The sequence below is a fragment of the Rhyacophila brunnea genome, unplaced genomic scaffold (assembly GCF_057557595.1).
Source record: "Rhyacophila brunnea isolate RB1 unplaced genomic scaffold, BYU_Rbru_1.0 scaffold_22, whole genome shotgun sequence".
Classification (NCBI taxonomy): Eukaryota; Metazoa; Arthropoda; class Insecta; order Trichoptera; family Rhyacophilidae; genus Rhyacophila; species Rhyacophila brunnea.
In genome coordinates, this window is record NW_028232882.1 from 4,467,146 (window position 1) to 4,490,511 (window position 23,366).

Sequence of the window (23,366 nt, forward strand, 5' to 3'; positions counted from 1 at the left end):
ATAGGCAAACCAGAGGAAGAGTGTCTGGAGTGCCTAAGTGAAAGAGCTGACTGGGGGCACCATTCGTATCTAATACAAATAGTTATAAAACAACTAATCTAAAACTCGAAAAAATATTTAGTTAGATATAGGAAATATGTTTAATATTTATCTTTTTTCAAAACAATTACATTTTGATTAAATGTTTGTTTCCTCTTTATTAATTTAACAATGTAATATACATTGATTATGTTATTAGTAGTTTTTAATTGTATTACAAGTATTACGTATATAGTATTATATTACGTATTAATTCAATTAACAAAATTAATATCGATTGAATGAGCTCATTTAATTCCTTTCATACAGTATTATGTTGTTCTGTAAAAAAAATTCAGCTGCATCCGCATTTCAAAACCTGACAGATGAATCAACGCTAAATCAATTGCAAACACCGGCTGTTAAGGGCTCACTATTTTTAAATCCCAAAGTAAATATAATAACGTCATAAGTACAACAAACCAATCAAATTATAATGTTATAATAACATATTAATTATCATCAAATAATAATTATTTAACTAATAATATTACGTTCATTAAAAATATAATCATAATTAAAAAAACATTTATAACGATATAATTTAGTGCTTATCAAACTCAAAATGTATATAAATGAACCTTTAAATTAAAAAAAAAACAGGTAGCAGGTTATTTTGAATTTTGCAGCAACAAGAATAATGCATAAAACAATAATTATTATTCTTAAACTTTCCAGTTATAAATGTCAATCTTCAAAGATTCTTTTGAACGATCCAACGATAAGAGGAAGGTATTATGTATCCTTCTTTTTTGATAGATACTCTGCCTATACAACATTTACATAATAACAATTCTAACATTTTTTTTAGATAGGTACAAAAATATTTTTAATTTTAAAATAGTTTGCGTTAGAGCGACAATTAGGCTATCGAAGTAATATCCTAGATTATTACAAAACGAAATAAATTATTCCAAATAACAATACTCTTTTTTCGTTGTATCTATTGTTTAATGTACTTATTAATAAATATATGTACAGAAATATAATGGTTTTTAGTAATTTCATATGCTTCAAAAAGTAACAAAGCAAAAAAATATATTCTTCAAAAAAATCAAGATAAAGAAAATGTCTAGTGCATTTTTCAGGCGCGATGAAGCTCTAAACAGATTTCCTCCAATTTCACAGGATAACTAGCTTCCACTCAGGCTAAACCTCAGAGTGGCGATACCTTGTTCATCCCTGCCTTAAGCTTTGCCAGCGCGAAACCCAAAGCCTTGGGGGAGATGGTTCCCCTTTGAAAGCTCTCGCTAAGTCGTCAGCAATCACTGATTGAGCTTTTAGAATTGAGTTGAAGCCAAACAGTTGTGTTTGATTTTCAATGCGGTCGAAATTAAACGATTTACTCGGAAAATTTTCACATCTCTATAACGAGAAAATTATATTGCACTCTAGATTTATCTTTTCGAGAGATTAAGCTTTTTACTTGGTCGTTATTTATAAATGTTTTATAAAATATATTGAAAACCATTCAACTTCAATGCTTTATTAAATATCGCAGAAAATTATTTGAACATGGTGTTATTTAGATTTATTAATTCTGAAAAAAATAGTTAGATATGTCCTCTATTTTGAATACCGTAAGTACATTTTCGAAGATAAAAAAGCTTATGACGTATAACTTGAAGATTTTGTTCGAAATTTTTGTTTTTCCGAAAAACTTAATTAACAGATTTTTCGGCAAGAAAAGTCGGATGAATGTGGTGTCACACTAATCGCGATAACAAATTATAACAATTCAAACGTTATTTTCCCTTACGAAAAGATAAAAACGACGTGACAATTTACGAATACCTGAAGGCACTTATAAAAAAGTGGTAAGGCAATGGGACATAGTTAAAATAGTGTAAAATGAGTAGGCACCAACAAGATATTCATTTCACTAAATGTACCAAGAATTCGTAGTAACATTTTTAAAATTAATCAAAAAGTACCCTACAATTTAAATTTAATTTTATCTTAAAATACCTACTTTTTAGTAATTGTATGATATTTATTTTAATTGTTTTTACAATCGATCGTGGATCTTAGCTCTTCACGAAGAGGTTTTGTTATATTTTTATATAGCATCCGATAAATGTTTTGATTTACATAAAAGGGCATTAGTAGGCTATTTTACAAAATCTATGAATTTTACTATTCCGTAAGTATATTAAAAAATTAACTGAATTTTTTTATGGGGTCAGTGCGTTTTTGTGCAACTACGTCTTTATATACTATTAAGTTATTTTGGTGTAGAAAAAGCTTACATTAAAATAAATATTATGGATATAACAAAAGCATAATATGCTATGGTGATTAAAGCGAATAACTAGCTCAGGGGTCTACCTGCTTGGAGTTCCTATTCGCTAGCAGCGTGTCACCAAACATCCTTGGCGCCAGATCGTGGTGCAAGTGGTGCGGGGGCCTCGGTGCGGGAGCGGCTTGTGAGGGGGCGGAGGTCGGCGGTTGTGCGCCGTTGCCGTTGGAAATGGAAGAGGCTGGTGCGATAATAGTACCGGAGCGGGCCGACGATGCAGGGGACCCAGGGGTTGGAGACGCTGGAGAAACTCCTCCAGTCGCTGGCACTTGCAGGCAGCCCCAGCGGTTGGGTGACCTGGTAAAAATAGAAATAAAATGTTAAGTTTTAACAATAATTATTATAAAATAAATTTAAACATATTAGTAAGTAGATAAGTTAGGTATTCGGTTTTACAACGTACTGAGAACTGTCTTTGATTCACTAGATACTAATGTAATTAGTCTTTGGGTATACACAAGATTTTAGAGAAAGAAAAAACACCATATATTCGAGTTAAGGTATTGACATGACCCGGCTCACGGCTAGCTCAATAATGCTACCGGGCCGTCACTGAGGAGACTAGTGATGAACTAGGAGAGGTGGATCTCCTTTGTAGTATCACAACTTTTGAATTCCCGAATAAAACTCTCAGCTGGTGTGGTGCTGAATTTATTCAGGTACTAGAGTTCACGGTCACACAATAAGGTTAACTGTCATTGTTCCCGTAATTAAATCTCATTAAAGTATCAGCAAACTATTTATTTGTTCACTATAGGATCTCTGTGAAATCTTTCACGAGTTCCCAAAAAGTCACACCTAATTCAGAGAATGTATACGCCGATATTCTTTGGATATTTTTTTAATTCAAGAAATATTTTCCCATAAGAAAGAAAATATAAATTATTCTTTGGTCACACAGTATTGGGTTTATAAAAAAGAATAGAATTTATTTGTTGTTGTTTATAAAGTTTATTTATGTTCACAGCAGGTTTACAAATATTTATTCGTGTTCACAAACTTGTTTACAAAAGGTTTACTTAATGTTACAAATTTATTCACTAAAATTTGTTTTTATGTTTACAAATTTATTTACTAAAACTTGTTTTATAATTATGTTTACTTAATAAAGTTTCAAAAATTTATTTTATAATCCCGAAAAGATTTGTAAAATTTATTATTACAGACTGAGTTTATTGATTTGTTTTTATAAAACAAATCCGATCGCGTAATTTATCCCGATTACGTCACCTCGTATGATGAGTAATGAAAAATAAAATTACTCCGCGTGTACGTCACTACCGGCAGATACGTGCTATTCGCGCTGCGTTTTAGCGGCCGACGTCACTACCGACAGATACGAGATATTTGCGCTACGTTTTGCCCGCCGGAGGGGACTTACTGGTACGTATGTATCGCGAATTTACTGAGAACCATGTCTCCCAACTTAGCAGTGAGGACTGCTGCTTGCTGAAGATCGCTGGTGAAGAGTGTAGAAACTAATGATTTTACGGGAAAAGTGGTCGCCTTTTATACCCTTCGGATAGAGGTTTAACAGGAAACAGTCCGTAAGGGATAGCAGATGTATATCTTTCTCTCACGGGATGAATTTACGTATATCTCCCGTTCCTGGCAACTTTCTAATAGAGATATCTTCTAATTTAGTCGGGTTAAATTTACTCTACTTTATTTTCGCAAAATTAAGACTTAATAGGGGTGTTTTAAGCACCCTCTAGAACATGTCCCTTAAATGCGCAGTTGGGATGACGTAAGCAAAATAGTTGATTTTATATGATTTTTCGTGTTCAAACGAAGGGGAAAGTTTCTAGCTTTCCAACGAGGTATCGGAATAAGTATTCGGGTACTAAATAAGGGAATGGCAGTCTTTAAATTTAAAATGTCAAAATGAAAGGTTGACACCCACGTACTAGTCCTTTCCACCACTCTTGGCCTTTTTAGGCCAATAGAATTTTACTAAGTTTTAATAAAACTGTTTGGAGCCGCAGAAACTTTCTCATTCGATATTTACCTTTTGGGGCGAATATTATTACGAGAAAATACTATAATATTATACTTAACATTTCAACTTAAATATATAAATGCTTAATCCTAACAAGATGTTATACATAAGTAGTTACTAACTGATTTAACCTTGTATGATGACTTTTACGTAGTAATTTGAATGTAACCTTGAATCTATTTTTACCTCGCGAGCTAGCACAGCTGGGCCGTGCTTTTGCCAGAAATAGATTTTCTTTAAAGTTCAAGGTTGCGTGAGAATTCGTAATTTTAGTTGTAATATTTGATTCTTTTATTACTTAGGATGTGATTAAGATTTATTATTGTTTATGGGTAGAAACCCATCTATACCAGAATCTTAAGTTTTCCCAATGGCTACTTTTACAATATTCATTACAGTCAGCAAGTTATAGCATTAACAAAATCTATAATTATAATTACGCGTCTATAAACATAGATACGCGTTTACAGTATTTTTATAACGGTAGTTAGCTTCTATCTTGTATTGATAAAATTAGTATAAAAATTCTTTATTCACAATTATACAATATATAAATTCATAAATATTCAATTTTCTTTTCCAATTTTCATACACTTCCATTATTGCTATAAAAGTTATTGAAGCATGTACTTGCTAAATTTTACGTAAACAATCTCTTCCATAACTTATTTTCTAAGTTTAATGGAGATTTCCCGGAAATTATTTTCAAAAAATACATCGCGCTAATCTACGCGACGTGTCATCTCGAGGCCTGTGGTCACAGCGCTCCGATTACACTTTAGCAGTCTCGATTTTATGAGGCGAAAATTTACGTAAAATTTTTATTACATTCACAAAGAAAAGGTTAACAACATACATTTTACTTCCTATTACTAAACGATTACGCTACTGGTTACCTGTGCATGGTCTCTTTCGACCATTTCTTCCCTGCTTCTTCCATAGTTTAGAACCATGGGACTTATATATCCTGTCTGAACCGTGTCGTGAGGTTGTCGCAAGGCTATTGAGAAGTAGAATTGACTACAAGGCTAGATTTGTATAGTTATGTCGTTAAACCATACTCTGCCACAAACACTAACTGAAGGTCGGCGTTTCTGCTCGTGTCAAATGCCCACCCTTAATAAAGACATAACTGTATATGTCTAGTCTCAATTCACCATTGCAACACCTCAGGACACCGTAAAAATGCAAAGCGATAAAGCAACAGTAAAGCATATTCAAAATAAAATACACAAAATCTGCGCATGCACACAAAGTTTTTCTTTTACTTTTTGTAATTAATATTCGCCCAGATTCGGGTCTTAAAATTCTAATTAATAAAAGAAAATTATACATTGTAATAATTCTGAAGTTAAAAATTTTATTTTTGAGGACGGTGAGTGCTGTATGGGACGACTACTGCTTTTCCTGCCGAGGGACAACCGCAAGGAAGAGGGCTCACGGAGACGCTCCCTTTACGACCCATGGACAGAAGTAGATTTCGACTTCCCGTCGCGAATCACGTTCCCGCTTACTAGAAAATACGGCATAGTACCATGATATGCCAGGGAGACTCCCCTGACAATACCTTTAATATTAAATTACATAGGGTCATTTAAACCTATTTAATCTAACGCTCAATACTCCTAGCTATATATTACATTCTACAGAATTTGAAATCAATCCCAATCAAGAGACTTATTTCTCGCAGCTCCGAATACCAATAAGGACTTAGCGTGAAAGTTACGAACTTCCCCACGCCTAAATTAGCAACGCTCTCTTCATTTCGCAGCTCCGAATACTAATAAGGACTTAGCGTGAAAGTTACGAACTTCCCCACGCCTAGATTAGCAACACGTCTTCATTTCGCAGCTCCGAATACTATTAGGGGCTTAGCGTGGAAGTCAAAGACTTCCCCATGCCCTAATTAGCAACACTTTCTTCGTTTCGCTCTCCCCGAAGACTTATTTCTTTTTCGCTTCGAGAAAAGACTTGTTTGCTTCGATAATAGACTTATTTCTTTATCGCTCCTCTCGAAGACTTGTTGTTTGCTTCGATAATAGACTTATTTCTTTATCGCTCCTCTCGAAGACTTGTTGTTTGCTTCGATAATAGACTTATTTCTTTATCGCTCCTCTCGAAGACTTGTTGTTTGCTTCGATAATAGACTTATTTCTTTATCGCTCCTCTCGAAGACTTGTGGTTTGCTCCGATAATAGACTTATTTCTTTATCGCTCCTCTCGAAGACTTGTGGTTTGCTTCGATAATAGACTTATTTCTTTATCGCTCCTCTCGAAGACTTGTTGTTTGCTTCGATAATAGACTTATTTCTTTATCGCTCCTCTCGAAGACTTGTTGTTTGCTTTAGTTAGAGACTTATTGGTCGCTCTAACTAGAGACTTAGCTTACAGGCGATGGCGGTAGCGATCGCTTTGAGCGACGCTTACCTGATCGGCCTACACGCTGATACTGACGTTTGGGGGGCGCATCCCGGATGGGGGCGTCTCGTAAGACTGCGTCCAACGCATCCCGCCACTCGCCAAAGGTAGTACCTTGATCTTTGCTCCCGGGCGTCGGGAAGTCGGTCCGCGCAGGGCGCCGCCCTCCCAATCGTCCCATCCTCCTAAATTCTCTCTTGGGGGGCGCTATCTTGATGGGGGCGTCTTGTAAGACTGCGTCCAACGCATCCAGCCTCTCGCCAAGGATCCTCTCTTCATTAGATATTGCCGAGTCAACAATTCTTTCCACTTCAGCTTCTCCATCGCTAAGTTCGGAATCCGTTCCTGAACTCGCCAGTAGTTCTTCCCGCGCACATTCCTGCGCATCCATACGACGTTCTGACAGGGCGTGCACTCCCTCGTCTCTGTCGTTGGTAGCTTCGGAAAGCGGTGCAGGCGGTTCCACTGGGTCGTCCGCGCTTTCACTAGTTACATTCCCTTCAGCCGGGGCTGACGGAATGTAAGGTCTAATCTGATCGACGTGGAATTTATAAGGTCTTCCGCGACGATTAACAAAATATTGGGTCTTTCCCACTTTCATGATTATGGTATGAGGCCCTGACCACCGGGCGTCGAGGCCGGCGCAGGCTCCGGGCCTCTTCTTCGGGTGTTCTTTAGTATAAACTTTACACCCCACTTCATAGGCCAGCGGCTCAGCGCCAGAGTTGGTACCCATTTTTCGGAAATACTCTTTCTGATGGGCCGAAACCGCTATATTCATTTCGTCGCGATCAAGCCTAACTCGATCGTCGCTCTCTGGCCGTAGGGGATTATTAAAATGCCCGGGTCGGCAAATAGGATATCCCCACAACACTTCCGCAGGAGAGAAGCCAGACGCGGCGTTCTTCCTGCAACGTAGGTCGTACATAATATCGTTCAAGTGTATGTCCCATTCGTCGTGAGAATCGCTCTCCAGACGAACACGGAGTCCTTTCTTGATCTCCTGATTCCGGCGTTCGGTAGGATTTGCCCGAGGGTGATAAATACCCGTCGTCCAGTGTTTAATCCCCCACGACTCCATCGCTGCTAGCCATTTCGGATGATCGAATTGCGTACCGTTATCCGTAAGGATCGCTCGAGGGTAACCGTACCTTTTGAGGATCTGTTCTTCCACAAGCGGTAAAATCGCGGTAACCATTGCAGAACGCATGGCAAATGCTTCCACCCATCGCGAGAACATATCGGACATGACAAGTACGTATTTGTTACGCTTCTTCGTAACGGGATACGGACCCATTAGATCTAGCGTGAGTATCTCCCAAGGTCTCACAGCCTCGATATGCGAGGTCTGCGGGGCAGGAGGCTGCAACGCTCCTCGCTTGCGTGTCGCGCAGATCTTACAGGCACGCACATATTTCTGGACATCGCATCGTCGCTTATTCCAAAAATACCATTCTCTTATCGATCGGTCAGTTTCAGTGGCACCCGGATGTCCACACTGATCGTGATATATTTCTATTACTGTTCTTCTTAAATTTTCCGGTACTACTAATCGAGGGTTTAATTCGCTGTCAACGTGTACTAAAATCCCGTCGCGTACAGTCAGTCCGGTAGGCCTTCTCCTCACATGAGCGGGAGAATCGAGAGATGCCATCAGTTCAATAAACTGTGGATCCGTCCTTTGCTTCGTAATTATTTCTTCCCGAATGTTTACTGCCTCTAGTAACAGTACTGCTACTTCCGGTCGTCTCGTCGGAGCTGCCATACGAGCACACTCTACTTCTGGGCTTAAAGTTGCACCCGCAGGGTTCTGGGGGAATCTTGACAGATGATCAGCGAGGTGATTCTCCTTTCCCGGGCAATGTTCTGTCTCGAAATCGAACTCCGATAACAGCATTGCCCATCTGGCCAACTTCCCCTTCTGATTCTTCGCAGTATTTAACCACGTTAAGGCTTGGTTGTCAGTTATTAATTTAAACTTTCTGTCCTCCAGGTAACCACGGTACTTAGTGATTCCCCAGACGGCAGCCATCGTTTCTAATTCATTAATATGATAACGAGCTTCCACCTCATTAACGCGCTTGCTTGCAAAGGAAACGACATCACGACCACCGTCTTCCTTTGGCTGGAATAAAACGGCCGCAATGCCATGTCCGCTAGCATCCGTTTGAAGGCAAAAGGATCTAGTAAAGTCGGGTCGGGCTAATCTCAAAGGCTGTGATAGGGCACGCTTTATTTTACGAAAGGCGTCCTCAGCTTCATCGTTCCACTGAAATCGTACAGTGGTTCGGAGTAATCTCGTCAATGGCGCCGCCATCTCAGCGAAACGAGTTACATACTCCCTCAGCCAATTGCAAAGGCCGAGGAAGGCACGCACCTCCCTTCGAGTCTTTGGCACCGCCGCAGCTTCTACTTCTGCTAGATGATGAGTCTGCGGTTCATTTCCCGTGGCCGTAATATGATGTCCCAGATAGTCTACTTCTTGTCTCCCTATCTGGCATTTTTTTGGCGCGACGCGAAGTTCATGATACTGCAGCCTCTCAAACACGATTCGCAAGTGCTGTGCGTGTTCTTCCCACGTATCGCTATAAATGATTATATCATCGAGGTAGACGAGGCAAATCTTGTTGACTAGTCCAATGAGAACCTCTTGAGACATGAGTCTTTGAAACGACCCCACCGCGCCCTTCAAACCGAACGGCAACACGCGAAACTGGTAACAACCACCATCAGCAGTCGTAAACGCAGTTAAGGGTTTAGTGCTAGGGTGTAATTTCACCTGCCAGTATCCATTTTTAAGGTCCAATGAACTAAAGATCTTTGCCGTTCCCAGATCTTTCAATGTTTCCAAGATCAGAGGTAAGGTAGTTGCTTCATCCACTGTCAAAGTATTAAGCTTTCGATAATCGACGCAGAACCTCGAGGTCCCATCTTTCTTCGGCACCAAAACGATGGGTGAGGAGTAGGGACTCGAACTCGGCTCGATTATTCCATCGACCATCATTTGTTCGACATCTTCCTGAATCTGTCTTCGTTTCTGTTCCGACTGGCGATAAGGGCCCAGACGGAATGGAGTCTCCTTATTCAAGAAGATGCGAAACTCAGTTGTGCGGCACGGAGGTCCAGTTTCAGCAAAACGGTCTCTAAAGTCTTCCATGACTTCAGTCAACGCGATCCGTGCCGATTCTGGAATTCCGGGCGCAAGCTCTGCTAATTTTACAGGACCACATGGCAGTGGTTCCCGCGTTGTTTTACAGTACAATGTCTGCCTTATGCCGTCGCCGTAATGTAAACAGCGACGCTTCATATCGACGACTGCTTCTTGCTTTTCTAGCCAATCCAGACCTATTAATAGGTCTATATGAAGGTCTTTCGAAACATAAGCCGGTATTTCTATCGGTGTGTCCCGAAGAAAACCCTTCACATTGACGACGCCTTCAGTGCACAGTGATCCACCCCCGGCCGTGGTCAAAGTCAGAGGCCTCCCGCACGGCTCAATTGGAGGGCGAAGTAGGTCACTACGCACCAAGGAGTGCGTCGCACCTGTATCGATGACAGCCTCATAGTCTGTTTCTATTCCGAAGATTCGGAAGGGCAGTGTGAGGAGGTGACCTCCGATCAATTTCGGTGCGCCCCTACCCCATGCACTGTATACTCCCGCAGAGGGCATACCATTCAACACGGCGGCGTTCGACCCGCTATTAATTTCAAATATATTACACTTATCACTATTAAATATTTCAAACTTATCACTAGTATTTAAAGCACTCTTATCATTAACATTTTTATCAAGTTTAATATTTAAATCTTTATGAGGTAAACTATTTTTATTACGTGCAATTGCAGTAGTTGGCAATTTCTCTTCACCCGGCGCATCCAACGTACTACCTACAATTGTCCACGTACTTCTGACTACGCTATTTGGACGGTCTGCAGTCGTTATAGATGGTAGTGTCTTTTGACACGCCGCAAAATTCTGTCCCCGACTACACCTGTCCCTAGGATCTAAAATATTTACAGAACCGAGAAAATCCGTAGAAATTTTGCTTTGTTGGTTATGGGCAGCCGTAGCTGAGTCCCATAACTCTTGTTCTCCGTTATTGAGTATATCACCGCCTTTGAGACGATGATCATACACAACAACTCTTTCGTCACTATATCTAGCTTTATCTATGTACATTAAGTTCATATTTCTTAGTTCAAACTTAACACTATCAAAATTAATCTTATTAAGCCTATATAACTTATTTTTAACATTCTTAATACTAAAGGACTTACATTTACTTGATTTTTGTTTAAGATAACGATTATAGTCATCTAATGCTATGAGCTCTTCTTCATTAAGTTTATTTCGCCTTAATTTACCGAAGGTATTAATGTTTTGTAGTCGACGATTAGTTCGACTTTTCCTAATAATATTCTTAACGTCAGCCTCGTGGGGTCTGTTCGCTAATTTAAAAGGTAAGTCCCTTCCTAAAGTTTTGTTGCTCGATTGCAACGACGATCGACTATCTAAACTACATACATCGCTATTAATATCAAGTAAACTGCCAGCTTCGGCTTTAGTATAATTAGTACTATTAATATTTTTACACAAATGGTTAGCGGAAGCACAATAATTCGTTAAATTATTTGTTACAAGAGATCTGTCGTCAGTATCGACGAAGCTACAGTTACTTACGTTTGCCGATGTTCTCAGCACACCAAGAGCGCCACTGCTTACACCTTCGCCGCATCCACTGCTAGCTGTCTTTAACTGCTTATCTTGATAACCTTCTTCCTTGCCGCCAACATTTATTTCATAACTCCCTAATTCTAATTTATCTAAAAACTTTTTATATTCTATTTCGCCGCCGGTAAAAGGATTAAAATTTTCTACTATTTTACTAGCAGAATTCTTAATATCACGTTTGCGATGTTTCTCCGGTCTTACGCTATTATCCTTTACAAGAGGACCTGTACAAAGATTAACTTGGTTACTGGGGCCAGCTTCGACCTCACAGTGAACCTTAGGGTTAAATGATTTCACCGGAAGGGTGTCCTTCAGTTCACTTTCACAGTTAACCCTATTCGCCAGAAGAGCGTCTATGTCACTAGCTAGAACTCGGCTGAACGGCGTTCGAGGAACGTTCGTGTCACCTTCTTGAGTCTTCTCTTCGGCGGTCCGCCAGTGTTCGTCGTCTTGAAGCCATCGACGATCAACCCGGTCCGCGAGCCGTCTTCATGGCTCCTTTCTGGTCTGCTGAGCTACTTGCCTGTCTGGGCAATCCTTGTTTTCATGGAAGCCAGGACAATGTTGACAGCGCCTTTGTCTGGCACCGCCTCGCTCTTCAATGCGAGGACGTGGGCGGTACGCAGGTCTTTCTGAATCGTTTTGCTGGTCTGATTGCCGTGGAGGCCTTTTATCGGTAACCTCTAGGGCTTCATCAGATCGAGTACCGGGCTCTTGTGCTGAGCGCGGCTTTTCGCGCCAAGTTCTCTGCTGAGCGGGCCTCTTTTCATTGTTCGCCTTGACGGCATTTGCTGGAGACGGCACGGAAGCCAATGCCGACTTTAATGGACGAAGTGTATGAGCTACTTCAAGCAGCTCGTCCATCGTCTTCCATTTCTCTTGATTAACCCTTATCTGATCGCTCACAGTGAGTAGGTCATAAAAGGTTGAAGCCAGGGTTTCCGACTTCATCTCCGGAAGGAGTACCTCGGCTAATTCCATCTTCTTCAGGAGGAAACCATAAGCTCCCTCTTGAGGTCCTTGCTCTTTATGTTCGAGCTCCGTTCGTTGAGCACGACGTCTTGAAGGCGATTCGAAGTGCTCTTTCAGGTCGTTACTAAACGACCGCCAACTGTCCGATGTGTCAATATTTTTGGCCCAAGTCTTGGCCTCTCCTCTGAGCTGACGTATAGCCAACTCTGTCCAATTCTCAGCTGGGTACTTCACAGCTTCGCAATATTCTTTGCAGCGTCGGAGAAAAAGCTCAACGCTCTGCTTTGGGCTACCCTCATAGGTGGAATGGAGTTCCGGCTTAACATGGCACGGGGTACATACGGCTGGTTCTGGTGGTGCCATTTTTTGTTTGGGAGCCGACGTGCTTACTTGCAAAAATGAATCCTCTTCGGGGAATACTTGCGCGTTTTGCAAGCCTTCTTCCAATATAAAGTCTTCTTCTACACTCGGACCCGGAACAGGGTTCGGCATAATTTCTTCGAATTCCTCCGTCCCCTGGAGTTGGAAGAAGCGGACCTTCGACCGTAAATTCATATAAAAATTCAGCTATCGATTACGCCAATTTTCAGCTTCCTACGACCACCCGTTCGTCCGCAATCGACGTTTAAAGTTTTTGGAGGGCATGCGCTGCTTGTCGCTGATAACCCTGAAGGCTTGTAACTCCCGTTACAAGCGTCCAATCTTCTCCGTTTAAAATCTTATATTGTAATAGGTACAGGCCTTCATGTACCTATACCCATGACGTCACGGTAATTATGATAATTATCGAGATTTTAATGTACAAAGTAGTATAAATTTATTTTTTTCAAAAATTTTTTTCTTTGTCTGGGTTCTTGTACCTATACTTGTATGGTACTCAACTTTAATTTAGAAAAAAGCTTAAAAATTCACACAAAATTTTTATTGTGCATTTTATTCTTAATTCTATTATTTCTGTTACGGTGAGTAACACAATTTATTTTTATACTTTCTTTATGGTTTAAAAGGGTCAGAGAGATCCTTTGGATAGTCTCATCGACATACTTTTGCTTAATGTCGGTATCTGACTCTAATAAATTACCAAAAGTATTTATTTTATTTATTCTTTCCTTTTCCAAGTATATCAAGAAAAGTATTCTATATATAGTTGCCTTTACGTATATATTCTTCTCCAAATTATATTTTTCAAAAGTATTCATCACTGGTTCCTCGTTAATGCGAGTTACACTTTATTTCATTGTACTCACATTTATAAAGTTGAGGTAGATCGCTCTTGTAGCTCCGGTATAAGGTTCTTAAAACCTCTCAGGTAACCACAATTGATTGATACACTTCACAATATATTGTTTTTAAAATCTTTTAGTAGATCTTAGTTGTAGGATCGTTCAGGTTTTCGCAACCTGAAGATGCCGCACGCATTTGGGCGCCATAATGACATGACCCGGCTCACGGCTAGCTCAATAATGCTACCGGGCCGTCACTGAGGAGACTAGTGATGAACTAGGAGAGGTGGATCTCCTTTGTAGTATCACAACTTTTGAATTCCCGAATAAAACTCTCAGCTGGTGTGGTGCTGAATTTATTCAGATACTAGAGTTCACGGTCACACAATAAGGTTAACTGTCATTGTTCCCGTAATTAAATCTCATTAAAGTATCAGCAAACTATTTATTTGTTCACTATAGGATCTCTGTGAAATCTTTCACGAGTTCCCAAAAAGTCACACCTAATTCAGAGAATGTATACGCCGATATTCTTTGGATATTTTTTTAATTCAAGAAATATTTTCCCATAAGAAAGAAAATATAAATTATTCTTTGGTCACACAGTATTGGGTTTATAAAAAAGAATAGAATTTATTTGTTGTTGTTTATAAAGTTTATTTATGTTCACAGCAGGTTTACAAATATTTATTCGTGTTCACAAACTTGTTTACAAAAGGTTTACTTAATGTTACAAATTTATTCACTAAAATTTGTTTTTATGTTTACAAATTTATTTACTAAAACTTGTTTTATAATTATGTTTACTTAATAAAGTTTCAAAAATTTATTTTATAATCCCGAAAAGATTTGTAAAATTTATTATTACAGACTGAGTTTATTGATTTGTTTTTATAAAACAAATCCGATCGCGTAATTTATCCCGATTACGTCACCTCGTATGATGAGTAATGAAAAATAAAATTACTCCGCGTGTACGTCACTACCGGCAGATACGTGCTATTCGCGCTGCGTTTTAGCGGCCGACGTCACTACCGACAGATACGAGATATTTGCGCTACGTTTTGCCCGCCGGAGGGGACTTACTGGTACGTATGTATCGCGAATTTACTGAGAACCATGTCTCCCAACTTAGCAGTGAGGACTGCTGCTTGCTGAAGATCGCTGGTGAAGAGTGTAGAAACTAATGATTTTACGGGAAAAGTGGTCGCCTTTTATACCCTTCGGATAGAGGTTTAACAGGAAACAGTCCGTAAGGGATAGCAGATGTATATCTTTCTCTCACGGGATGAATTTACGTATATCTCCCGTTCCTGGCAACTTTCTAATAGAGATATCTTCTAATTTAGTCGGGTTAAATTTACTCTACTTTATTTTCGCAAAATTAAGACTTAATAGGGGTGTTTTAAGCACCCTCTAGAACATGTCCCTTAAATGCGCAGTTGGGATGACGTAAGCAAAATAGTTGATTTTATATGATTTTTCGTGTTCAAACGAAGGGGAAAGTTTCTAGCTTTCCAACGAGGTATCGGAATAAGTATTCGGGTACTAAATAAGGGAATGGCAGTCTTTAAATTTAAAATGTCAAAATGAAAGGTTGACACCCACGTACTAGTCCTTTCCACCACTCTTGGCCTTTTTAGGCCAATAGAATTTTACTAAGTTTTAATAAAACTGTTTGGAGCCGCAGAAACTTTCTCATTCGATATTTACCTTTTGGGGCGAATATTATTACGAGAAAATACTATAATATTATACTTAACATTTCAACTTAAATATATAAATGCTTAATCCTAACAAGATGTTATACATAAGTAGTTACTAACTGATTTAACCTTGTATGATGACTTTTACGTAGTAATTTGAATGTAACCTTGAATCTATTTTTACCTCGCGAGCTAGCACAGCTGGGCCGTGCTTTTGCCAGAAATAGATTTTCTTTAAAGTTCAAGGTTGCGTGAGAATTCGTAATTTTAGTTGTAATATTTGATTCTTTTATTACTTAGGATGTGATTAAGATTTATTATTGTTTATGGGTAGAAACCCATCTATACCAGAATCTTAAGTTTTCCCAATGGCTACTTTTACAATATTCATTACAGTCAGCAAGTTATAGCATTAACAAAATCTATAATTATAATTACGCGTCTATAAACATAGATACGCGTTTACAGTATTTTTATAACGGTAGTTAGCTTCTATCTTGTATTGATAAAATTAGTATAAAAATTCTTTATTCACAATTATACAATATATAAATTCATAAATATTCAATTTTCTTTTCCAATTTTCATACACTTCCATTATTGCTATAAAAGTTATTGAAGCATGTACTTGCTAAATTTTACGTAAACAATCTCTTCCATAACTTATTTTCTAAGTTTAATGGAGATTTCCCGGAAATTATTTTCAAAAAATACATCGCGCTAATCTACGCGACGTGTCATCTCGAGGCCTGTGGTCACAGCGCTCCGATTACACTTTAGCAGTCTCGATTTTATGAGGCGAAAATTTACGTAAAATTTTTATTACATTCACAAAGAAAAGGTTAACAACATACATTTTACTTCCTATTACTAAACGATTACGCTACTGGTTACCTGTGCATGGTCTCTTTCGACCATTTCTTCCCTGCTTCTTCCATAGTTTAGAACCATGGGACTTATATATCCTGTCTGAACCGTGTCGTGAGGTTGTCGCAAGGCTATTGAGAAGTAGAATTGACTACAAGGCTAGATTTGTATAGTAATGTCGTTAAACCATACTCTGCCACAAACACTAACTGAAGGTCGGCGTTTCTGCTCGTGTCAGTATGTACAATAAAATTAATTATTCTTTAATTAAGGCATGTGTATATATTTTTTTAAATTCAATTCAGATTTATGTGACCAGATCAAGAAATTAATACCAGGACCATCAGGTAAATAAAATATATTGAAATAAGTATTGTGTTCGTTTGTTAGTTTTGTATGATTTACATTGCAGTTTTTTTCCCTAGTTTATTATTAATTATAAACTATACAATTAGCCAATTGAGTTTGTTTCATTCGCTTGCATAAATCGTACTTATTAAATTTTATTATATTATTACGTTCAGTTTTTGTGTATACTCCTATGTCAGTTGGCTGTTTCTCATTGTAATCAAATACAAATTCGCCATGAACATAATATTATATTTTACAATGTTAGATGTAAATTCAAAATATTCTCTGTAAAACCACAACAGTTTAATATTATTACATAGCTATCAGCAAATTGTTCATTCGTTCATATTGTACAACATTTAATTACAGCAGGGAACCGTTTAAATTGTATCGCATATAATTAATGTTTTGCAAATGGTTCAGTCGAGTTCAACGCTAATCCGATTAATCTGATTTATGTGTGGTTAATGCAAACATTCATCATTCACTCTAACTGATGATCGCTGTTAATGTATTTATCAGACCTACTTATACATATTATTATTTATACCGTTGTCAAGCTATATTCGTTAAATAAATATTTAAAAACACTTTGAAAAACAATGAGCGATCCTTTTAGTTAAATTATTTTATAATAAGTCAGTCAACGTTATAAATATTTGAGATTGATACATGTAAAAAAATTGAAAATAGTAAAAATACGTATTCTTAAAAATTTAATAAATGTCTTTGCTGGCATCGTGCACTTAGTAGGATATTTTCAACTGATATGAAAATGCGTTCTTACAGCTATTTTCACTCACTCATATCTACAGTACCTAATTTGATAGATATTATAACTAATATAATATCAACGGTAAAATCAAGACAACAAACAGTTTGTCCAGTTTCGTGTCCCCACAAGATAGATAAAAAATGATAGACCCTTTTCACGTTGACAACTTCTCTATTAATTGTTAAGTATCAAGCATTCAATACCTTTTGAATATTTTTCTTTTGACATTATCAATATCTCCGATCAAGACTAATTTTTTTTAAATTTTTTTTTTCATAATATAACATACTGATTTTGTTTTATTGTAGTTATAATTTTTGAATACTTGAGTCGCCTAGAGTCATAACTCACATTTTGCAATTTTGTCATTTTTCAGTTAAATGTACCAAGTGATTCTAAAGACATTAATCTACATAAAGAAAAATAGTTGGGTATCAAAAGTCACTTATCATCTAATAACATATAATCATGTGAAAATCATTGATAAAGTTGACTGTTAGAGTCATAACTCACATTTTTTCAATGAATAATATGAGTTCTGTCACCAAGGCCTTTCTAACCAATCAGGGAGCTATATTTCTCACAGTATGTTTCGTGTCTGCAGTTTTATGAGTACCTACTATTATATATATATCTAAAAAAATGTAAATTAACCCACTCCCTCATTAATATTCAAGGGAGTTCATTACTTTTCTTTTAACTACAAAAAAAGTGTTTTGATGGTTTTAAGCGATTATCTCAAAACTCGATTTTTGGAATTTGTGAGTTATAACTCTAGCCAACTTTACTGTGAACGTGAACGAAAAAATTGTGAAAATTTTACCCAGTAGAAAAACTTGCAGATGTGTTTATATTTTTTATATATTAGAGTAAATAAAAATGCACTATTTACATAAAATTAATGAAGTTTTATTGAAAAAAATAAAATATGTCCTTAAAATAAGATGACGAACGAGGAGGATTGGAAGTTCGCAAAATCGATTTAATACAAACGTCAAGCCCATAAAAATCCCACCCGTTGCAAAATAATCGCACATTTATCATGGCGCTATCCTCTCAAATAAATCAAAATACCAAAGACAATCCAAGTGGCGGTCTCTATAATAAAACGCCTCTGCGTAGCGCTTCTGTGCGTAGAGCGAGAATCAGCGCTCTACGGATATGGCTTGAAGATTAACCGGTCAAACACAGTTTTGGTAAAATCGGTCATATATAATATAAATTCGGTTATGTTGTGAGTTTAATTTATTATCGTTCATATATATCGTCCATCAAACATGGTTTATTTATATAAGATTTTGAATTTTAATTTATCATTGCATGGTATACAAACAATATCGCTTTTTATTAAAATATTAAATTATAAAATTAATTACCAAAATAAAATGGATGTATTCCAAATATTCAAATTAATAATAATTATTACCAAGAAAAAATAATTTTGTTACTTAATCTAATTTATTTATATTTAGAAATGTTTGGAGCTACCACATGAAATGTCCAATTTATCGAGCGGTACGACCACTAAAAAAATACGTGTATTCTTGATATTGCAAAATCTATTTATAGTAGACTGCCTCACTAGTCGTGTAGTTTATTTGCTGCATAGACTTTAATAGGAGGCAACGCCACTCAGCCCACTTGCCCATTTTATATGATATTATTTTTATTAATCTCAGTGTTTCACTAATCACTATAAATTATAAAAAATAATTTTTATATATAATTTATATATATATTTTTTTAAATATAATAAAAATTAAATATTATCATCACCTCAATATTACAACTAGATAACTTGATTTTTTTTTGAGATAGCTATTGAATATGATTCTACTTTTCCTTCTCCACAAAATGTTGAAACTAGGTAAGTCAGAAGTTAATGGGGGAGCTGTATTCATTTCGTGTTTTAAAATATTTTTCATACAATTGTACATTATTTAATCCTTCCCAATTAGACAACCACAATTTTATTTAAATAATAATTATAATAGCCTACGTTTATGTTAATCAAGTAAAGTTTAAATTTAATTTTCCCAACAATGACCAAAGCAGAGTTATCTAGTTGTAGTATTGAGGTGACGATATATGTAGTGGATTTTCAGGTAGAAATATATAAAAATATGCCATCGTTCTATTTTTAGACATAAAATATCACTACTTCAATTATTCTAGCAGGGGTAGTATGGCACGATGCTTCTTGTGGGCTATCTCACTTACGTGACTAATAAAATAACTGTCATAACATTGAAATACATTTAGTAGTTTTAATATAAAGAAGAAATACATATGTTTATTTGATTAATAAATGTAGTACCTCTTACCAGATATGCAATGAAATAATAACCGGTTATTTAATTTTAGTGGTGGTCAGCTGAACACTGATAAAACCGGTAACGGGAACCTTATTGACGATGGGTCTACGCCGGGTGGAGTTAGCCGGCGTAGAGGGGCAATAATTCAGATAACATCACAACGGGCCGTTGGCTAGATGGGATTTGTCCCACAGGGGCTGCGACAAATACAGCGTGGCTGTTCGTGCGATGCCAAAAATGCGATATGATAATACTGTCTACGCGATCGTGCCTTTCAGTAGAATTGCTTATGATGTTTTATATAATATAATCTACGTTGATTATTTTGATTTAAATTTGGCATGATTGTTATAGTACCTACTTGAATTGTTTTGGGAATGGGATAAATATACATGACATATGTCTAGATGCTGGGCAAAATAAACTATTATTTGATCACACGAAAAAATTTATAAATACATATGGGTATTGAATTAGTGTTATAACCAGTTAATTGATCTGACAGAAAAAAATGATTTCAACTGTTTCGAACGTTTTATATAAAAAAAGTCTTTATTTATTTCATAGTTGTAAAATTCACTACCTATCATATACTTTCTCATTAGTATATTATTATCATGCTGCCCTGATACTTGACGATATATTGTGAATTTTGATCCCATATGTACTCCATTTCAACTAAAGGTTGAGAAACTATTGAAAAATTATATTTCTCTCATAAATAATTATATTTATATCAGTTATGTGTGTTCTTTTTTCAGGAAATTTCACAAAACTATGACGCCAATCCAACGGCCTCTAGATCTTCCATTTGGACATTTTACCTCTTAGGTACCACTGGATGACTAGATCTTTCGTACCAAATATTTGTTTATCGAGGTATTATATCCTGTCTATTTATAATAATTATTAATATTTTTAATTTTTTTATTAATGGCATACCTACATATTATAATATCAATGTCACAGTATGTAAAAAAGATTAATAAGTTGTTAATATTAAATTAAATGTACTCACCCCATAATATCTTCAATGATAACTTCCGTATAAGCCAGTGGGAACCATCCCGTCAGCTGCGTTCTCAAGTTCTCTCCATACTGCCAACCCTTGGTTCTCTCTCCAAGCAGTGCCAGAACGTCTCCTTCCAAGAAACTGAGCTGGTTATCTCCTGATGAGAGATAAGCATACAACGCCCTGGCAAGAGGAGCGTCACGAGTGGTAGAGGGAGCCATGGAGGCGGTGGAAGCCCTCGGTGTTGGTGCAGCCTCGCGGGGGCCTGGTGGAAGGGCCATGGATCTTGGGCGGCGTGATGGTGTCACGGCGATCAGTGATTCTGTTGAAATTAAATGAATATAAGTTACCAAAGTATTTTTATGTTATATTATTCTTTATAACTAACAAAATAAATAAATTTAATGTTGGTTTTGAAGATATTTTTGTATTTAAATTTAAACGGAAAATTCGTTATAATATGATTATTCCAAACCAACTCTATGTTAAATTTATAATAATTTAGATATTTTTCTTAAATTTTTCTTAAAAATTTCTCATGTCGCAAAATTACTTACTACCCTATGATGTCCTTGCTTAGGAATAAAAATAGTAATTCAGTTTAGTGATTTATTAGTATTACAATGCTATACAGTGATGTCCCAAGACAAAATTCCGCCCCTGGACAGCGCCAAAAGACCGCCCCATTTTTATATACAATATTTTTTATCATTCGTGCATGTGTCTTTTCTGGTCATCAAGAACGTCGAATGGCAACGGAAGTGAACTATACATCGCAAACTCGACAAACAGATTAAAGAAACCCTTTATATGAATTAATACATTTTGTTTCTAATCAGTGAGCTGAATTTGTAATGGAAAGATATGAGATATTTCTATATATACGAAATGATTCTCCTCAATTTGCCGCCCTTCGAGTAACTGCCGCTCCCAAGCGACGCTCAATCAGCCTACCCTCACGGGACGTCACTGATGCTATATAATAGAGCTGAAGTTCTACTTTCAATCGTATTTGACATTGATAAATTCGATTTTAAAACCTTATATCCTTACCGTCTTCGAGTGAATGCGTGCTGACGGCTAGGTCAAAATCAGACTTAGCCCTTGATAGTGGATGCGCAACGGGACTTGCAGCTCTGTCCAAAGAACGGACGTCCAGGCAGGAAGCGTCCATGCTGCGAGTCTTACGCAGCTGGGAGCTGACCGACATCCTTTCCAGCTCGTCGGCTGATGCGGCACCGCCTCGGCCAGGACTTGCGTACACATCTTCGTCGGCCCAGAATGACACTTGCTGGAAATGGAAAATAAAATACGGTCAATTATAATATTGTTTTCAATATGATAATTAATACACTGAGTGAAATTTTATAAGTGTATTATTATTATTATTAACAATATTATCATATTGTTACATTTATTTAATTAGATATGGTATCATAATTATCCTATAGTTATGCACAATACCTAATAAATCTTAATACATCTAACCTGATCTAACCCAACCTAACACGGAAGTAAAAAATACTTTATTTACGGCTAATTGATGGAAATAATAGAATTTGTATCACTGCGTGTACCTACAATATTATTAAATATCGAAAAGTGAATCAATCTGCTGGCACAGGCTTGGTTACACGATATACAAAAAGGGGGTAGAAGGAGATATTCAACCTATTGGGGGATATCTGGCATGTTAAAAAATGAAATAATATGTAATTTTTCTATAAAAAAAATGTAATTTACAATTTGATTTTTGAGATTATTAGTATCTACTAATACAAAATCTTTGCTACCTAGAATTCTACTCTGATATATTTATATTAATTATGCCAGAACCGTGTATAATTATTCCGATTAAATATTGAATCAAGTATGATTCAACAGTAATAAATCGTATACTACCACGATAGAACTTGAGTATACCTATTGATCAAACATTGTCGTGTGAAACAGATATTGATATTTCGTTGCCTCGGTAGGTTTATATGTGATTTAATAAAGTGAAGTACTTACTGAATATTATAATATAATAACCCATTTACACTGTATGGATTTACTGTTTACATGCTAAAAATGCACGTATAAACACGAATTATTGTGCAAGTTGCAAGATTGCATGCATGTATCAGAAAAGTTCAGCGGCTTCTGAATTTTCAAGCGATAGTTGAAACTTCTGCGACATCTGCGCCTGTGCATTAGAACGATAGTGGCAAACCTGCCGGAAAAAAATACGAACTACACCAAATACATGTAGAGCATTTTGACGTTCACCAATTTTCATAGCATAGCAAATAGCTTTAAGAATGAGATTGGCGAGACAGTCCGAATTTTTGTGTGTAAACAGTTATTATCGCGATAGTTTAAATTACACACTATTGGTGCCAGTAAAACCACGCATATGTACAGGCGCTATAAGCGTATAAGTATTATAACATGATGAACAATGACGTCAGTTGGAATCCTAATTACAAATACATTACCGTTCAAAATATAAACACTTCCCTTGCAAACAAAATACATAAATATTACTTTCTCATTCTATGAATAATTGTATACCTATGTTATATCGACTGAGAAAACGGCCGTGCCGGCCTTAAAATATGTGCATATATCTGAGTA

General features: G+C 36.8%; 1 protein-coding gene across 1 annotated transcript in view; it reads right to left on the reverse strand.

The window, feature by feature from the left end:
- IRSp53 (Insulin receptor substrate 53 kDa) overlaps positions 1–23,366 on the reverse strand; it is an 804,117-nt gene that overhangs the window by 16,513 nt on the left and 764,238 nt on the right. Inside the window, exons 10-12 of the mRNA XM_085949618.1 lie at positions 21,801–22,038; positions 20,754–21,069; positions 2,407–2,674 (exon numbers count right to left, since the gene is read on the reverse strand). Of these exons, the coding sequence (XP_085805744.1) occupies positions 2,407–2,674; positions 20,754–21,069; positions 21,801–22,038 (822 nt within the window). The remainder of the gene's footprint in view (positions 1–2,406; positions 2,675–20,753; positions 21,070–21,800; positions 22,039–23,366) is intronic.